This window comes from Rana temporaria, chromosome 1, assembly GCF_905171775.1.
Source record: "Rana temporaria chromosome 1, aRanTem1.1, whole genome shotgun sequence".
Lineage (NCBI taxonomy): Eukaryota > Metazoa > Chordata > Amphibia > Anura > Ranidae > Rana > Rana temporaria.
The window spans coordinates 336,641,711-336,661,146 of NC_053489.1; the positions used below are offsets into that span (position 1 = coordinate 336,641,711).

At 42.0% G+C, this 19,436-nt stretch overlaps 1 protein-coding gene across 1 annotated transcript; it reads left to right on the forward strand.

Annotated features, from left to right (window-relative positions):
* Positions 1-141: 141 nt before the first annotated feature.
* Positions 142-19,309, forward strand: LOC120946539 (thymic stromal cotransporter homolog). The gene is made up of 4 exons (XM_040361148.1): positions 142-1,407; positions 6,585-6,668; positions 15,665-15,821; positions 19,009-19,309. The coding sequence occupies exons 1-4, from the start codon at positions 339-341 to the stop codon at positions 19,058-19,060; spliced, it is 1,362 nt and encodes a 453-aa protein (XP_040217082.1). The 5' UTR covers positions 142-338; the 3' UTR covers positions 19,061-19,309.
* Positions 19,310-19,436: the final 127 nt, after the last annotated feature.

Consider the following 19,436-nt stretch of genomic DNA (forward strand, 5'->3'; position numbering starts at 1 on the left):
TGTGACCAATCCACATTCCTGTCTAAGCTAGCATGCAAACCCTTGTCCCACCCACACGTGCAATGTATTTCATATCAGGAAGTAAGTGCAGTGAGATTCACAGTTTTCCTGTATTGGCTATTTTAGTCATTGTATATGCACATCATTTACAAATGCACGATTCGTCCTCAGAAGAAAACATTGTCAGGAAGCAGATCTAATATCTTGGACTGGATTTTTACTGGATTTTTTCTTTTCTTCGCATTGAATGGTTTTCTACTGTTTGCGTTTATATTAATCATCAACTTCCTCGTTGTCTGGATTTATACTTTTAACTGTAGTAAGTACAGTGTTCAGTCATGATAATGATGAGGACTTTGATTGAGCCAGTGGTTGCTGGGGCACAGGTTGCTAGCTCTTTTTATGATACAGCATTACTTTTTGTGGTCAAGGATTATTATAACCGGACTGCTACATCCTTAAACACATCTCATTCGGTCACACTACAGAAAGCCATATCAAACTTCTATATTATTCACAACCTCATTTTGGGATTTACCCCATTGTTGTCAGCATATATCCTAGCAAAGATTGGCGACAATAACAGAAGAAAGGTCACAATATGTGTTCCATTGCTTGGGTATTTTTTATCTAGGTGTTTTCTATTGCTTGTCATCTTTTTGGACTGGCCTATTGAAGTGATGTTTGGCTCTGCTGCTCTAAATGGTTTAACAGGTTGGTTCACAACCTACTGGGCTGGGGTTATGGCCTGGGCAGCCGTGGGCTCAACTGAAAAAAGACGATCTTTCAAATTCATTGTCATTGAATTAGTTTATGGACTATCTGGTTGTGTGGGCAGCCTTGCTTCTGGACACATCTTTGTATCATTTACAATAACACATAATACAGGTGCAATCCTAGTTATATGCAGTGTTTCACTTTATTTGATATGCCTGTTATATAGTATATTTATTTTAAAAGAGCCTTATAATGAAACAGCACTGCGTAAGAATTCAGGTGATGGAATGGATGAGCAAGAAGTCAATAACGGAAACTTACCTGAACCAAATGAGCGATCTAACCTGCTGGGTGAAACGAATGAACCTTTGGGGGGCCTCCCTGCTCTGACGCCATCCAAATTTTTCATTGCTCTTCTTTTTGCTACTGCTATAGTGTACAATATCTCTGTGGATGGAGCCATGGATGTACTTTCTTTATTTTTAATTAAAGAACCTCTGAAGTTTAGTCCTACGTACATTGGTTATGCCAACGCTGCTGGTTATTTTATATTTATCACCAGTTTTTTGGGAGTTTGGATTTTTTCCAGATGTCTAAAGGATGTAACTTTAATTATAATGGGAATATTGTCCTTCTGCGCTGGTATCTTCATTATGGCATCTGTACGATGGACTTTCTTGTATTTCATTGGTAAGTTCAACAGTAACAACTGAATCCAGTACTTTATTTTCTTTAGGCACCTGATCATGGCTGCATGTTTTTTTTTATTGCCAGTGTCTACTGATTGTTGTCAAATTCTAATCAATTAGGTTTTTATCTTTGGACAAAGTGGAAAGGAATAACAACTGGCAGATTTTTATTTGCAGACTTTTTACAGACAAAAAGGTGTGTTTTTTGCAGTCTGTTGCCTCATACACACGGATGGGTTTCCCGTCTGGGAAAACTGCCATGAGAGCTTTTGGCAAGGGAATCCCGGCCGTGTGTCTGCTCCATCGCAGTTTTCCTGACAGAACCAGCTCTCTTTTTTCCCACCGGGATTCCCGGCGTTTTTTAAGCCTGCAGTTTTCCTATGGGAAAAGACTGCGGTGGAGCATACACACGGACGGATTTCCCAACCAAAGCTCTCATGACAGTTTTCCTGTCGGGAAACCCGGCCATGTGTAGGGGGACAAAGTAACCGAGCAGGTTCTTGGTTTTCCCCTCGGGTTTTCCGGCGATAAAAGGTCCGCCAGGAAACCCGTACATGTGTACAAGGCAAGTGTCTATGTCAAGGCACAGATTGAAACAAAACACAATGTATGTATAAAATCAGGAAGGTGTCTTACTATTTTCTTTTCCTATACTTATGTTGTTGTCCTGTATTTATTCTCCCCAGGAGTAAATCTTAACTTTAGTTCCAGATCACTTTTGTAATGTCTCCAATGCATTATGGAAATACAACATTGTCTAATATATTTCCTTTCCAAATACATAACGATAGATATATTGGGCTAGATTCAGGTAGCTGCGCGCATTATTACGGCGGCGCAGCGTATCGTATTTACGCTGCGCCGCCGTATGTTATAGAGGCAAGTGCTGTATTCACAAAGCACTTGCCTCCTAACTTACGGCGGGGTAGCGTAAATGGGGCCGGCGTAAGCGCGCCTAATTCAAATCAGGATGAGGGGGGCCTGTTTTATTTAAATTAATGTTGTGAAAGAATCCCAGTGCACATGCTAGAAATTCCGCCGCAAATCGTCATTGCTTTCGACGTGAACGTAAATGACGTCCAGCCCTATTCGCGAACGACTTACGCAAACGACGTAAAAAATTCAAAATTCGAAGCGGGAACGACGTCCATGCTTAACATTGGCTGCACCTCCTAATAGCAGGAGTAACCTTACGCCGAAAAAGCCTAACGTAAACGACGTAACTAAATTGTGCCAGGCGTACGTACGTTTGTGAATCGGCTTATCTAGGTCATTTGCATATTCTACGTCGAAAACAACGGAAGCGCCCCTAGCGGCCAGCATAAAATTGCACACAATTATACGCCGCCGTATTCAAGTTACGTCGGCGGAGGAAGCCTATTTTTTGAACGTATCTGCCTTTGAGAATCGGCGTAAAGATACGACGGCGCAGAGTTGAAATTGCGCTGGCGTATCTGGAGATACGCCGCCGTAACTTGTTGCTGAATCTAGCCCATTGTTTTTTGTCTGTAGTGGTAAACAGAAATCATCAGAGCATTTTCTAAACAAAATTAGATACTGTAATTTAATCTACAGTAATGTATATGAGTAATTTTACAGCACTAGCATTTACAAATCTACAAGACATATGAGTGTAATACTCCAACAAAACCTAACATACGGTGTGTGAGAAAGTTTGCATTCATTTTAAAATATGACTAAAGACATTTCAGTTTGGCTCAATTTGCGGTCATATATGTCACTTCCACTTTTTCCTTCCTCATATTTTACAGATCATGTTACAGACATGAATAATCTACAAGCAAAGCTAGGCATTATGGCCTTGTAAATATATAGAAAGCCTGGCTTACAGATCATAATAATAATACAAATATTGTTGGTTGAACTAGATGGACTAATGTAAATTTTCAACCTCACTATGGGCCAGATTCACAGACATTTAAGTTGCTCCCCTGCGGCGTAACGTATCTGATTTACGTTACACCGCCGCAGGTTTACAGCGTAAGTGCCTGATTCACAAAGCTCTTACCTGTAAACTTGCGGCGGTGTAACGTAAATGCGCTCGGCGCAAGCCCGCCTAATTCAAATGGGACGGGCACCATTTAAATTAGGCGCGTTCCCGCGCCGAACGTTGTGCGCATGCTCCGTGTTCAAATTTCCCGACGTGCATTGCGCGAAATTACGGCGCCCCGACGTTTTTTTTAAATGCGACGTGCGTTACGGCGGTTCGTATTCCCGGACGTCTTACGCAAAAAAAATCGAAATTCGACGTGGGAACGACGGCCATACTTTAACATGGCTGATCTAAAGATAAGCCATGTTAAAGCAGGTGTAACTTTGCGACGGGTAAAAACGACTAGCGACGACGTACGGGATTGCGACGAACGCGCGGATCTTCGTGGATCGCCGTAACTAGGCATTTGCATATTCTACGCCGACCGCAATGGCCTCGCCACCTAGCGGCCGGCATAGAATTGCATCCTTAAGATCCGACAGTGTAAGTCAATTACACCTGTCGGATATTAGGGCTAGCTATGCGTAACTGATTCTATGAATCAGCCGCATAGTTAGGACGGGCGGATCACAAAGATACGACGGCGTATCTCTTTTGTGAATCTGGCCCTATGTAACTACAGTATATCACAAAAGTGAGTACACCCCTCACATTTTAGTAAATATTTTTTTTAACCTTTAATGTGACAACACTAAAGAAATTACACTTTTCTACAATGTAAAGTAGTGAGTGTACAGCTTGTATAACATGGTAAATTTGCTTTCCCCTCAAAATAACTGTCTAATGTCTAAACCGCTGGCAGCAAAAGTGAGTACACCCCTAAGGGAAAATGTCCAAATTGGAACCAATTAGCCGTTTTCCCACCCCGATGTCATGTGACTCGATAGTGTTACAATGTCTCAGGTGTGAATGGGGAGCAGGTGTGTTAAATTTGGTATTATCGCTCTCACTCTCTCATACTGGTCACTGGAAGTTCAACATGGCACCTCATGGCAAAGAACTCTCTGAGGATCTGAAAACAAGAATTGTTTCTCTACATAAAGATGGCCTAGGCCTATAAGAAGATTGCCAATACCCTGAAACTGAGCTGCAGTTACAGCGATTTAACAAGACAGGCGGTTTAACAAAACAGGTTCCACTCAGAACAGCCCTCGCCATGGTCGACCAAAGAAGTTGAGTGCAGCATCATATCCAGAGGTGTCTTTGGAAAATAGGCATATAAGTGCTGCCAGCATTGCTACAGAGGTTAAAGGGGTGCAGGATCAGCCTGTCAGTGCTCAGACCATACGACGCACGCTGCATCAAATTGATCTGCATGGATGTTATTCCAGAAGGAAGCCTCTTCTAAAGATGATGTACAAGAAAGCCCGCAAACAGTTTGTTGAAGACAAGCAGACTAAGGACATGGATTACTGGAACCATGTCCTGTGGTCTGATGAGACCAAGATAAACTTATTTGGTTCAGATGGTATCAAGTGTGTGATGGCAACCAGGTGAGGAGTACAAAGACAAGCGTGTCTTGCCTACAGTCAAGCATGGTGGTGGGAATGTCATGATCTCGAGCTGCATGAGTGCTTCCGGCACTAGGGAGCTACAGTTCATTGTGGGAACCATGAATGCCAACATGTACTGTGACATACTGAAGCCGAGCATAATCCCCTCCCTTTGGAGACTGGGCCACAGGACAGTATTTCAACATAACGACCCAAAACACACCTCCAAGACCTCCACTGCCTTGCTAAAGAATCTGAGGGTAAAGGTGATGGACTGGCCAAGAATGTCTCCAGACCTAAATGCTACTGAGCATCTGACGGGCATCCTCAAATGGAAGGTGGAGGAGCGCAAGGTCTCTAACATCCACCAGCTCCATGATGCTCTCATGGAGGAATGGAAGAGTGGCAGTCGGTGAACCACATGCCCAAGAGGGTTATGGCGGTGCTGTAAAATAATGGTGGCTACACAAAATATTGACACTTTGGGCCCAATTTGAACATTTTCACTTAGAGATGTACTCACTTTTTTTGCCAGTGGTTTAGACATAAATGTGTTGAGTTATTTTGAGGGGACAGAAAATTTACACTGTCATACAAGCTGTACACTCACTACTTTACATTGTAGCAAAGTGTAATTTCTTCAGTGTTGTCACATGAAAAGATACAAAAATATTTTTACAAAAATGCGAAGGGTGTAATCACTTTTGTGAAATACTGTATATGTAACAAATTTGACATTGTAAGCCAAACTAAACAATGACACCTTTGGGGATGAAAAAGAAATTTTAGCTCATACATTTTTTCCTCAATGTGCTTACATAAATAGCTAGATTCAGGTAGAGTTAGGTCGGCGTATCAGTAGATACGCCGACCTAACTCGGAATCTGCGCCGACCTAAGTTTAAGTGTATTCTCAAACAGAGATACACTTAAACCTATCTAAGATACGACGGCTTGCGCCGTCCTATCTTAGGGTGCAATATTTAGGCTGGCCGCTAGGTGGCGCTTCCATTGCGGTCGGCGTAGAATATGTAAATCACTAGATACGCCTATTCACGAACGTACGCCCGGCCGACGCATTACAGATACGCCGTTTCCGTAAGAGATAGGCCGCCTAAAGTTATTCCATCAAATAGATGGAATAGTAATGTTAAGTATGGCCGCCATTCCCGTGTCGAAATTCGAAAATTTTACGTTGTTTGCGTAAGTCGTCCGTGAATAGGGATTTACGTCGTTTACGTCCACGTCTAAATCAATAGGCCCGTGCGGCGGACTTAGCCGCAATGCACACTGGGAAATGTCAAAACGTCAATCAGCTGTCAGTTAAATTCTAGGAAGGGAGGGGGTTGGGGGCACGACCAAGCCATGCTGTTTTTGTCTATGGGTGCACGCAGCCTGGCTTCCACATGGGTGCCCCCAAAGCACATAGTTTGCACCCACAAGAAGGAGGAGTAAAGAGAGTTGGCAGGGTACTCCAGATACGAAGGACAGCTCTCAGCTCTGTGCCATACCATTGCACATAACAGGTAAGTATAACATCTTTTTCAGTTTAATTCAAAAACGACTTTGCGATACATTGCACTGATTTAAAGAAGGCATTAATAGCATTTTGTAAGGCAGAAATGTTTGTAGCAAACATTGTTATTAAACGTTGTGTTTAATTATTTTGTAGCTCGAGCTGTGATGATGTTTTCTTTGATACCAATGCCAACAATAAGGTCTGTTTTATCCAAACATATACAAGGATCATCATATGGTGAGTAGACTTGTCCCTTTATGTTACTTACTAATTTTGAACTATCGTATTTATCGGCATATAACACACACAGGCATATAACACGCACCTTAATTTTAAGAGGGAAGTTTCAGGGAAAAAAAAAATTATAAATAAAGACCTTCAAAGCAAAATAAGAGTCAGTGCCCATCAATGCAGCCTTATAAATGCCCATCTGCAGCCTCAAAATTGCCCATTAATGCAGCTTGATCAATGACCATCTCCAGCCTCACTATTGCCATGATTGCAGCCTGATCAATGCCCATCTCAGGGAAGGGGGCGGGATGAGTGCTGTCAGATTATTTACAGCGAGAATCTCCTGTTTACTCGGCGGCCTCCTTAATACAAAGTCCCGACACTTGGAACGGCTTCTATGATAGACAGAACACTGGTCCAATGCTGGCCCAGGAGACGGGACTTCCTATTACACAGGCTGCTAAGTAAACAGGAGATTCTCGCTGTATGTAATCTGAAGGCGCTTGTCCCGCCCCCTCACCATTCTCTCCGAGGCAGCCCAAATTGCAGTATCAGCGTATAACACGCACGCGCTATTTGCAACCGATTTTCAGGGTGAAAGAGTGAGTGTTATACACCAATAAATACAGTAATTTCTAGCTCGCTCGCTGTGTTGGAAGAGTAATAGAACCTGAAATTGTCTGTCTGACCAGGTCTGTCACTGAATGCAGATTACTAAAAGCACTGGGACACTATTGGAATGTCACTTTTTATTTTTAAAAATTGATGTGCTAATTTTTCTGGCAAAGTTGTTACTATTTAAATACTATTATATACAGTGGGCTGGATTCAGGTACGAGATACGACGGCGTATCTCCAGATATGCCGTCGTATCTCTGAGTTGCGGCGTCGTATCTATGCGCCTGATTCTTAGAATCAGTTACGCATAGATTTCACTAAGATTCGACCGGCGTATGTCTCTTACGCCGTCGTATCTTAGTTGCAATTTTACGCTGGCCGCTAGGTGGCGCTTCCGTCGATTTACTCAAGGAATATGCTAATTAGGTAGATACGCCGATTCACAAATGTACGTACGCCCGGCGCATTTTTTTACGTCGTTTACGTTAGGCTTTTTCCGGCGTAAGGTTACTCCTGCTATATGAGGCGTACGCAATGTTAAGTATGGACGTTGTTCCCACGCCAAATTTTTACATTTTTACGTTGTTTGCGTAAGTCGTTCGCGAATAGGGCTGTACGTAAGTTACGTTCACGTCTAAAGCATTGACGATTTGCGGCGGAATTTCGAGAATGCGCACTGGGATTTTAATTAGGCGGGCTTACGCCGGAGCACATACGTTACGCCGCCGTAACTTAGGGCGCAAGTTCTTTCTGAATACGGAACTTGCGCCCTAATTTACGGCGGCGTAACGTATCGGAGATACGTTACGCCCGCACAACATTACGCAGGATTATCTGAATCTAGCCCAGTATGTATGATTTTCAAGAGCCAAGGAATTTTGAAAACACAGCATGCCACCTTCTGCATGCAGCCTTTTGTATTTAAAGTCTGGGTTGTAATGCATAATGCCCTGTACACACGATCGGAATTTCTGATGGAAAAAGTCAGACGGAATTTTTTCATCAGATATTACGACTGTGTGTATGCCCCATCGGACTTTTTCCATCGAAAATTCAGACGGAGAAAAAAAACATGCATGCTCGGAAACAATTTAACGCATGCTTGGAAGCACTGAACTTCATTTTCTAGGCTCGTCGTAGTGTTGTACGTCACCGTGTTTTTTACGGTCGGAATTTGGTGTGACCGTGTATATGCAAGACAGCTTGAACGGAATTCCGTCAAAAAAACTTGTTCCGACGGAAACTCCGATTGTGTGTACAGGGCATAACACTTTCACACATAAGGCTGATCTGGTTGAGCCTGTCTCCCTTCTACAGTAGAGTTCACAGAGTTCACTGCAACCTCCCCAAGTCTGGCTAAGAGGTCATGTACAGTGAGTAATCAAACGTCTAATAGAGTAGCTGTGAGAAAATAGTGGAAAAGTGTTGATGCTATGGAAAGAGGAAAGCTGCTTGGTATAATGGGTTTGCTGTTCTTTACCATGACTCCTGGAACTGCTTCACTGACACACTGGGTTAGGTAGTGACATGCTGCAAACACATATGAACTCCGTTATTAGAATACTACCAATAGCTGTATTTTAATAGGAGCTAGGAAATAAGTAGAAGTACATTTTAAACTAAAAGGGGTAGATCCACATACCTGGGCGCATTAATACGCTGGGCGCAGCATATCTAAGATACACTACGCCGCCGCAACTTATTTTATTTTCCTAGAATCCACAAAGAATTTGCGCCGTAAGTCACGGCGGCGTAGTGTATCTTTGGCGGCGTAAGGGCGCGGAATACAAATGGATGTAATGAGGGCGTGTTTTATGTTAATACGTCGTGACCCGACGTAAACAACGTTTTTTTTTAACTGCGCATGCGCCGTCCATGGGGGTATCCCAGTGCGCATGCTCGAAATTAACCCGGAAAAAGACAATGCTTACGACGGTGACGTCATTCTACGCAAATCCCTATACGCAAACGACGTAATAAAAATGTCAAAATTGTACGCGGGAACGACGGCCATACTTAACATTGAGTACGCCTCATAATAGCACCTTTAACTATTCGCCGGAAAAAGCCGAACGAAAACGACGTAAAAAAATGCGCCGGCCGGACCTACGTTCGTTTATCGCCGTAAATAGCTAATTTGCATACTCAACGCGGATTTCGACGGAAACGCCACCTAGTGGCCGCCTAAAAATTGCATCTAAGATCCGACGGCGTACTAAGACGTACGCCTGTCGGATCGATCTTAGATGCCGTCGTATCTTGTTTTGTGGATACAAAACAAAGATACAACGCACTAAATTTAAAATTACGTCGGCGTATCAATAGATACGTCGGCGTAATCCTTTTGTGGGTCTGCCCCAAAGTATATTATCACCAAGCACCATTTAGGCATGTGCTTGTTGTCTTGAAAATGTAGTACCGTTGTCCAGTTTGCCCAATAAACAAATCACAAGACTATGGAGCTCTTCGTATTCACAGCCAACCACACCACGAGTGATAGATTTTTCTGATGACCAACTCCCAGGTTGCAGCCCTTGGGTACACTCAGACAGGCAACTTTTCTTGGCATTTAAAAAAAATGAAATTGCTGACATAAAAAAAAAAAAACTGCCTTGTATTTATGGTGTCTTTGACAGTACAGTTTAATTTTTAGTGTAAAAAAACACCTGCCTTATGTCTTAAAGAGGAAGTAAACCCTCCTATATAAAAAAAATATATAAAAAGAGCCTGAAAGACAAAGGCATAATGAGCTAGTGTGCATAGCATACTAGAAAAACAAAACAAAAAAATAACTGGTCTTCACAGTAAGGAGCACTGGAAGGGGTGAACACATGTCAAAAAACACACAGAGTTTGCAAGCTCAACTTACCAACCAATCAGCAACCAACCAAATTCACCTAACAGTGCGTTAAAAACAGGGGCTTAGTTGCACGCATTTGCAAATACATGCATAAGCTGCAGGCCCCGTCAAGGCTCCCTGTGTACTGCAGACCCTAAGGCTGATTTCAGACTGAGGTGCTTTGCAGGCGCTATTGCGCTAAAAATAGCACCTGCAATGTAACCAGAAATTAAGGGCAGCTCCTTTCTACCCAGTGTGAAAGCCTGAGGGCTTTCACAGTGGATCGTTGCCCTGGTGGCAGGGATGGACTGGCCATTGGGACTACAGGGAGTTTCCCGGTGGGCCGATGGCTCAGTGGGCCGGCTTCAGTGACAGCGGACCGCTGCCCCCCTGCTCCTCTGTCTCTCCCTTCCTGCAGCGCTCACCTCCTCTCCCTCCCCGCAGCGCTCACCTGGGGGGAACAGAGAAGCAGGGGGAGGACCAGAGGAGCAGCGGGGACGACAGAGGAGCATGGGGGAGGGGACAGACAGCTGACTCAACAGCTATGGCCTGGGAGTTTCTCACTTCTGCCTAATCTTGTCCCATAAGGGGGAGCACCGAACTGCCCTGGGTGAAATAATGTCTAGCTGCCCCACTGGTACTGCCTATAAGAGTACCAGTACCAGCCGTTCTACTCTAATAAAGTAGAATGGCTAGTGGCTAGTGAAGGGGGAGAGGGGGCTTGGGTGGCTGGGGGGGGGTGCGGAAGTTGTCCGGCCGCCATGGGAAAGACCTGTCAAAGTGGGCCAGTCTGGATGAAGTCCAGGGCCAAATATTTGTCCCAGTCCAGCCCTGCCTGGTGGGACGCTAAAAAAAAGTCCTGCCAGCCACATCTTTGAGACGGTAGCGCCTCCAACCCGCCCACAAAACGCCGCAAAGAGGCGAGGGTTAAAACCGCAACGCTAGCGACCGAAAATTGCTGCAAACAAAACGTGCCGTTTTACCGCCAGCGCACCCAGCGCTTCAGTGTGAAAGTAGCCTCACTTTAAAATCTCCTCAGTGGAAGCACATGTATGCTGATGGATAGCATAGAATACTAACTCATTATGTAGTACTTACCTGAGATCAAAGCCATCGCAGCAGTCCTCGTTTGCCTCCTCGGATACCACCATCTCTCCCGGAGTGACTTCCGGGTATTGCTGTGACTGGTCGGAGCAGCGATGACGTCACTCCCGCGCATGTGCACAGGAGCCGGCAATGATGGAATAATCACCTTCACTAACAGCACGCTCAGTGCGCCTGCGCCGTTGTCTACAGTGCGAATGCGCCACAGACATTGGTGCCTGTTTTTGGTAAAATATCTCCTTAACCGTGTAGGTTAAGGAGATATTTCTTGCACCTACAGGTAAGCCTTAATCTAGGCTTACCTGTAGGTCTAAGTGGTCTGTAAGGGTTTACAACCACTTTAAGCCTCGTACACACGATCATATTTTCTGACAGGAATTATGTGATGAAAATCCAACCATTTGTATGCACCATCGGACAATGTTGGATGGCAGGCTTAAAAAATTTCCGTGGACAATGGTCTGTTGTCGGATTTACCAAACGTGTGTACAAAAGTCAGTCGCTCACCAAACACAACATTAGCAGAAGGTGCCCAAAGGGTGGCGCTAAAGAGCTGAAAAATCACGTAGTATGTAACTACATTCGTGTTTGTTGGCCGACAATTTGTGTCGTTTGTATGCAAAACAAGTTCGTGGTCAACGCCCTTCGGACGAAAGTCCACGGAAAATCCGATCATGTGTATGAGGTTTAAGTCTTTTCTTCCTTCAATCTGCCAACAAGACTACTGTTGCTGGTCATAATATTACAGTCCTGATCAAAAGTTTAAGACCACTTGAAAAATGGCAAAAAATCATATTTTACATTGTTGGAGCTTAACAAGGTTCCAAGTAGAGCTTCAACATGCAACAAGAAGAAATGAGAGTGAGACAAAACGTTTTTTGAGCATTTAATTTAATGAAAACAACGAATAAACTGAAACAGGCTGTTTTTCAGCTAAACAAATGTTTAGGACCACATGCCTTTAAAAGGCCAAATCTGTGCAAAGATGTGGATTCATTGTCATATTCTGAATCATTGAACTTAATTTTTCTCAGCTCGTTGTAGTGTTGTACGTCACCGCATTCTTGACGTGTGACTGTGTGTATGCAACGTAAGTTTGAGCCAACAGTCCGTTTTCTTGACGGAATTTCCGATCGTGTGTACATGAAAAAATACCTCAACTTGTTTGTTAAAATTGTAAATCCGACCACAAACATGATAATATCATTAGGATAACCCATTGTTATCTTAATCACTAGTTTTCATAAACATAACAGCTGATATAAACTGATATAAAGGTCCTTATTTGGGCACTTATAGGGTGACTTTGCCAACATCTCTCACAATCCCCTGCCTTTAACCACTTGCCGACCGGCTCATGCCGATAAACGTCGGCAGAATGACACTCCTGCGCAAACTGACGTACTTGTACGTCAGTTCATAAAATAAGGATAGCAGGCACGATGCGTGCTGCGGGTCCAGCAGACTCGATGTCCACCGGTGGCCTACGATTACAGTGAGAAGAGGCAGAACAGGGAAATAAAAAAAAAAAAAAAGAGAAGAGAAGGAGAAGTGGTTCCAAATGGCAAAGAACTCCAATAACAAGAGTATTCAACCCAAGCATCTTGCAAAGGACATTTATGATCCAAAAAGAGCCTTATGCCGCGTACACACGATCGGTCTATCCGATGAGAACGAACCAATGGACCGTTGTCTTAGGTTAACCTATGAAGCTGACTGATGGTCCGTCGTGCCTACACACCATCGGTTAAAGAAACGATCGTGTCAGACCGCGGTGACGTAAAACACAACGATGTGCTGAAAAAAAAAGAAATTCAATGCTTCCAAGCATGCGTCCACTTGATTCTGAGCATGCGTGGATTTTTAACCGATGGTCGTACCTACTAACGATCGGTTTTGACCTATCGGTTAGGAATCCATCGGTATTTTAAAGCAAGTTGGCTTTTTTTTAACTGATGGTTAAATAACCTATGGGGCCCACACACGATCGGTTTTGACAGATGAAAACGGTCCATCAGACCGTTGTCCTCTGTTTAACCTATCGTGTGTACGAGGCCTTACCTTCTTCAGAGAGTATAAACAGATTCCAGAGCCTTCAAGTCTTATGCCCCGTACACACCATCACTTTATGTGATGAAAAAAAACGACATTTTCTGTGAAGTAAAAAATGACGTTTTTGAAACTTCAATTTTCAAAGACGAAGTTGCCTACACACCATCGTTTTTCTCACAATGTTCTAGCAAAGCGAGGTTACGTTCCACCACGTTTTTCCATTGAAGCTCGCTTCATAAGTAGCTTCTGGGCATGCGCGGGTGAAAAAACGTCGTTTTAAACGACGTTTTTTTGCTACACACAGTCAATTTCTGTGAAGTAAAAGTTGACGTTTTGAAAAACGACACATAAAATTGAAGCATGCTTCAATTTTTTTTGGTCGTTTTTTAGAAGACATAAAACGACGTTTTCCCCCACACATGGTCAATTAAAGTGACGTTTTTAAAAACGTCATTTTTTTTCATCACATAAAGTGATGGTGTGTACGCGGCATTAGAATACTTTTCATGCTTATGCTGTGCTGTGATTATCAGATCTTCTATTTTGTTTATATTCGCTACTTTGTGTAACCAGCTCACAGTAGTTGGTGGTGTTTGTTTTTTCCAAAGTAGAGGAATGCATGACTTAATTTAACAAATGCTGTATAAATAATTTTTTTCTATTGCTTTGCGGAGATCGTGGAAACGTGTAGCAAAAAGAATGCAGGATTGTCAGGAATCTTGTGCTCTGTAAATTTCAGGACTACTGCCCAGAAGGGTTTCAGTTTGGGGCAGGATCAAAATATATGGAGCAATGTTCCTCTGTCCACTTGGCATCACCAACATCGGTCTGTGGTATTGGGATAAAACTTGTGTAATACATGGGGGGTATTATACCACCTTGTCAAAATTTTATAATTGGTCTTCTGGATTTTTGTACAGATTGACAACTTTAATGAGAATTGAAGAATGTGTTGTTGTTGGCATTAATGAAAGATGTAATTCAGTTTCTCATTTTTGCATAAATGGTAAGTGCGGTTGGTCAGAGGGAGTATTTAATAAAGTATATGTTTTGGACAGTACTTGAGTCAACGTCCCCTCATCTGAGCAATATTCTTCAAAAGACGTCAAACTACGATTAAAACGTTGAGGGTTTGGAATGGGATTAAAAAAATTGTGTAATTTGTAGAGCATTCCAAAAAGGAAGCTTAAAGGAGCCAGTGTCACTCATCAGCGCTATTATAGACGGCCAGCGGTCAGCTATCAGAAAGTGGGAGGCTTGGTCCCATCCTAAGTGGAGTAAGGTCCTAAATTCCAGTGATCCAAGGCCCGGGGAGAATGCCGGGTTTCCTAAAATTGGGAACAGGGGGAGGCATGGGTGGAGAGGGAAGCTGTAAAGATGGTTCCCGAACAAATACGCAGTGTGGTGCCTAACAGGGGGTGTGCTTTTAATACCGGTGGCTAATTACCCGAACACCACAACGCACTTTTTAACGGGGATATCTGTTTGAGCTTGTTCTAATTCTGCCCAAAGTTTAGTATTATGGTGATGGCTCCAGTCAATGAATCTGCCAAGATGGGTAGCCTGATAATATTTCTGGACATCCAGAAGTGCTAATCCACCATAGTGTTTGGGAAATGAAAGTAGTCGCCAGGGGAGTCTCGATTTTTTGTGTGCCCAAATAAATTTAAGGAAGAGCAAATGTACTTGCTTAAAGTAGTGAGAGGGTATCTGTATCGGTAGGGCTTGGAATAAGTAGAGATATTTTGGAAGGATACACCTTTTCAAGAGATTGCATCTACTGAACCACAAGTGTAAACCCAACTTTCTAGCAACATACTAGTCCTAGTCAACAAAAGTGGAAAAATGAGTTTGTAGGTGTGTGCCATTTCGCTGGGGATATTATTATTTCGAGGGGGCAGCAAATTTACACTGTTATACAAGCTGTACACTCACTACTTTACATTGTAGCAAAGTGAAATTTCTTCAGTGTTGTCACATAAAAAGATATAATAAAATATTTACAAAAATGTTAGGGCGTATTCACTTTTGTGAGTTACTGTGTGTGTGTGTGTATATATATATATATATATATATATATATATATATATATATATATATATATATATATATATATATATTCACAATGAACGAATATTGAAATGATATATTTTATAGAATAAACAGAAATACTGAATTAAATCTTTTTAATTAAAATTTTATTTTAAATGTTTTAAATACATGTCACATCCCTAAATGCTAATTTTGAATGCAGTAATCAGAATTCATTGTACTGAGTCACAGCAGACATATGCTGATTGGTTGCCAGGGGGAACTGCATTGAAGAATTAGCATTTAATTTAAATACATTTTATTGAATAAGATCAATAGTTTTGTACTTTTTTTCCAGGAAAAGTCTTTGTTGTACTCCAACTGTCATTAGCAATTACAGGAATTGTGACATCAGTTTTATTCAATGAGATCTACCAAGCCACGTTGACCTCGTTTGATGGAACTTGCTTTATTATATCAGGCATCCTTTCCATTCTGAGCCTCATCCCTATCAGGTGAGCACCACACATACTATATAGCCTTTTATTGTACTTCTGGTAACTAGTTAAAATGTTTAAATATTTTATAAGTGATTTATTTATGCACCACTCATAAGTGTACTTAACAAGCATTTACCATACCTCAAAATGAATGGGCTGAAATTGCACCGCACTGAACTGCATGAGAATCACATATGAACATGCAGTGCATTCCTGTGCAATTCCTAAAGTAATCCAGCCCATAGACTAGATTTGAGGGGTTTAAGTGGCTACAGTAAAGCTGATGAATGTTTTTTTTCTCAGAGGTTTGTAGGCGGGTTGCCAACAGGTATGTTAGATTAGTTAGTGGGTGGCCCAGGCTGGGGGAAAGAGTTCATTTGTGTTAGGCTATTGCCGGGCTTTTGAATAGAGCCTGCCCATTTGTGATATAAATAGGGGGAAGGCTAGGGCCCAAGAGTGGCTTCCACAGTGGCATTTTGGACTCCGAGCAGACATGCTGTAGGACTGCTGCGCCTTACAGTCCATCAGAAACTCCAGGGATCTGGTGGACAGCCCAGTCATGGAATATGCAAGCTATGGACCACCACATATGAAGGTATTCCTGAGCACCCAATCAGTTGTAGCTAGGGTTAGGTTATGTATATTTTTCGTGTTGAACTGGATTTTTAAAGACTTTTAATTTAACTTGCATCAACTGTTCTAAGCCTGCTCTAAAGTTATTCAAAGGAATGCATGTTGGTTCTGGCATATCATAAGAACTTGAGTCAGTAAAGCACATACGGGATATGAAGTGAAGCCACTACCAAAGGTCTACTCGCTCGACAAGGCAGGCAAAAGGGGGAAATGCAGTTGCTATTGGTGACCAAGGACTACTGCAAGGTACATTGCAGCCAGTCGTGAAGTGTGGTACCTGGTATAAGTCCTGGGTCCTCTGGTAGCGAGGGGGTCTATGCTTTGGCTCCTTCCCTAGCGGTCAGTTTCCAGTAGCAATCAGAACCGAACCCACGTAACGGAGATCCATGACCTGGTCACATTGCAAGAGAGTGAAGAAGTTAACAAGTGCTAGCGTGAGGTCTGTGCTATGTGCACAGCAGGACCCCATTCTGTAACTGGGAGTGAGGTAACATAGGTACGCTGGACTGGTGGAGAGGGCACAGGCTCAGCAGTGTCCCTCCTAAATACAACATGCATCAGTGTGTAGTTTCATGGGATAGCATCTTTCAGAGGAGCTCACAGTGACATGGCTTATCTCTAAGTGCCAGTTCACACCAGACGCAATTCTGTACAGTTTTGTGTGCATTTTTTCTGCACAAAATGCATGCGCAGTGTTTTGCATGTATTCCAATGGCTCTAGTTCACACCATGCAGTTAGTTTCTGGTGCAGAAACTGACCGGAAACTGACTGCTTGGTGTGAACTAGAGCCATTGGAATACATGAAAAACAATGTGTATGCATTTTGTGCAGAAAAAAAGTGCACAGAACTAAACAGAACTGTGTCTGGTGTGAACTGGCACTTAGTTGGGGATTTGCCTACATTTTTGATTTTCACATGACCGCAGTCCCCACCTGGTCCCAGACATTGGTGAGCGCATTCAAGACAAAAGGTACCCCATGTGCAGAGTGAGTAACCCCGCCCACAACTTGGCATGGTCATCAGGATCCAACTACTCCATACCCACAGGTTAATTTATATAGGTCAGGAACATAAAAACTGATATAAAGCAAAAAAAAGCTATAGAAGACAATGTATATGCTGTATCTACATTGTTACAAATGAGAATGAAGAGCTCTCAAGTCCATGGGAACATGAATAAGTAGCTGGGAGGCTGGCATGCAAGTTGCATGACAGGTAGTTAAAAAATGAAACAGTAAAAGGTGCTAGTCCAGGCACATTTGGTAGTGTCTTTTGGTTCAGTAGAACTGTTTGATATTTTTCAAATGTCTTGAAAAATGTCTGAACCTGATGCATATCAGCTTTGACATAACATACAGGTATACTTAACCTAAAGTGTTTATATAAGAATGTGTTGGGACTTTATATGAGACAACAACTACTATTCGTATGTTTCCATCCCTGAATCATATTGAAAAAATGGGGGGTAGGGGATTATTGGGACTTTATATGAAGCACACCACCAGAATCTATGAATCAATTGATACATACTAACATATTTAATGGTACACATAGATGCATATGAGACAGTAAATTACATAAAATAAATAATAGAAAAATAATACATATATACACACATAAGTGTTCCTACATAGTTCATGATATATATTAAAAATGTATTAAATGTAACCCAAACTTGCATATAGGCATGATTAATTGCACACATGATATTGTAAAATTGATTCAAAATTTTTCAAGGAAGTCTCATAGTAGAGGTGTGGTAGCTGTGACAATACATCGATAAATAGCTCTACGCAAGTTTCGTGGATAACTTCCACTCATAAGGAGCAGATGTATTATAGGTATGTCTGTAATAAAATATAAATGCCAAATTGTATAGTAAATAAAACAAAAAGAAGAGAAGGAACCACATCTTAATCCCAGCACTCTTACCTATAAGTAAACAAAAATATTCAGCAACATGGGTAGTATTGGTAGCTGGAGGCGCTATGGGAACATCATCCCCCGAAACTGAGGTAGCTGTAATTGCGGCAACACAGTGGTAAACAGAGAACAAGAAGTGAGCATCAATGTAGATGTCGTCCCCAATAAGTAACTGCGGTAGTAATGGGTGCTGGATAAATGCCCTTTAGGGCTTCTGTGAAAAAATTGTAAATAAAGTGTATCAGCAAAATTACTACACAATAAATAATTGGGGAATATATGAAACATATTTCCCAAGGAGAGAAAGACCTTGAATAATCCTGGAATATACAGAAGTCGGACAGCCAGGCATCTAGTATTTTCAGAAGGAGGAGCACATTATAGAGAAATATGGGGGGCACCTATGAAATTGCTGGCTGCCTGGCTGTTATGTTGCCATATTGGCACAAATACTTTCTTACCTAGAGCAAGTATACAAACAGGAAAGTCAGAGAACAGTCAAAAGTTTCAATGCATGTTTTTTCTAGGTTAGTGATGAAATGTTTTGAATTTCAAATCATTATTTGAAATCAGTGATATAAACTGTACCTTTATTTTCAAGTATTTAACTAAATATATTGTTTTTTTTTTGTTGTTTTTTCCAGTGTTGCTGCCTTTAAATATTCTTCAATATTCCATCGTACCGGGGGTGCATAAACAGAACTCATCACACTATAATAATTTCTTTACCGTTTATTTTTGAATGTTTATATATTGTATATTGTTTTTAATAAGTGAATTAAATTGTATATATTGTTTGTTGATATAATTATTTTTGACAAAGGAAATAGTTGAATGCCTCTCGTCTAAAGGGTGCCTCACAAAGCTTGATAGCAAGGTTTGGACAAGGCAGTTCCTTAATGCAAAGTCACTACTAGTAGAAAGGCATATAATTGTAATAATAATGTAGCGCTCACCCCCGAAGGAGTCGGTGATAATAGATGGGATGGCAGATTTACCTCATGGCTCTTTCCGAATGTCTAGGGATGAATGATGCACGCAGCAGCAGTAAAGGAATGTCCACAAATAAATT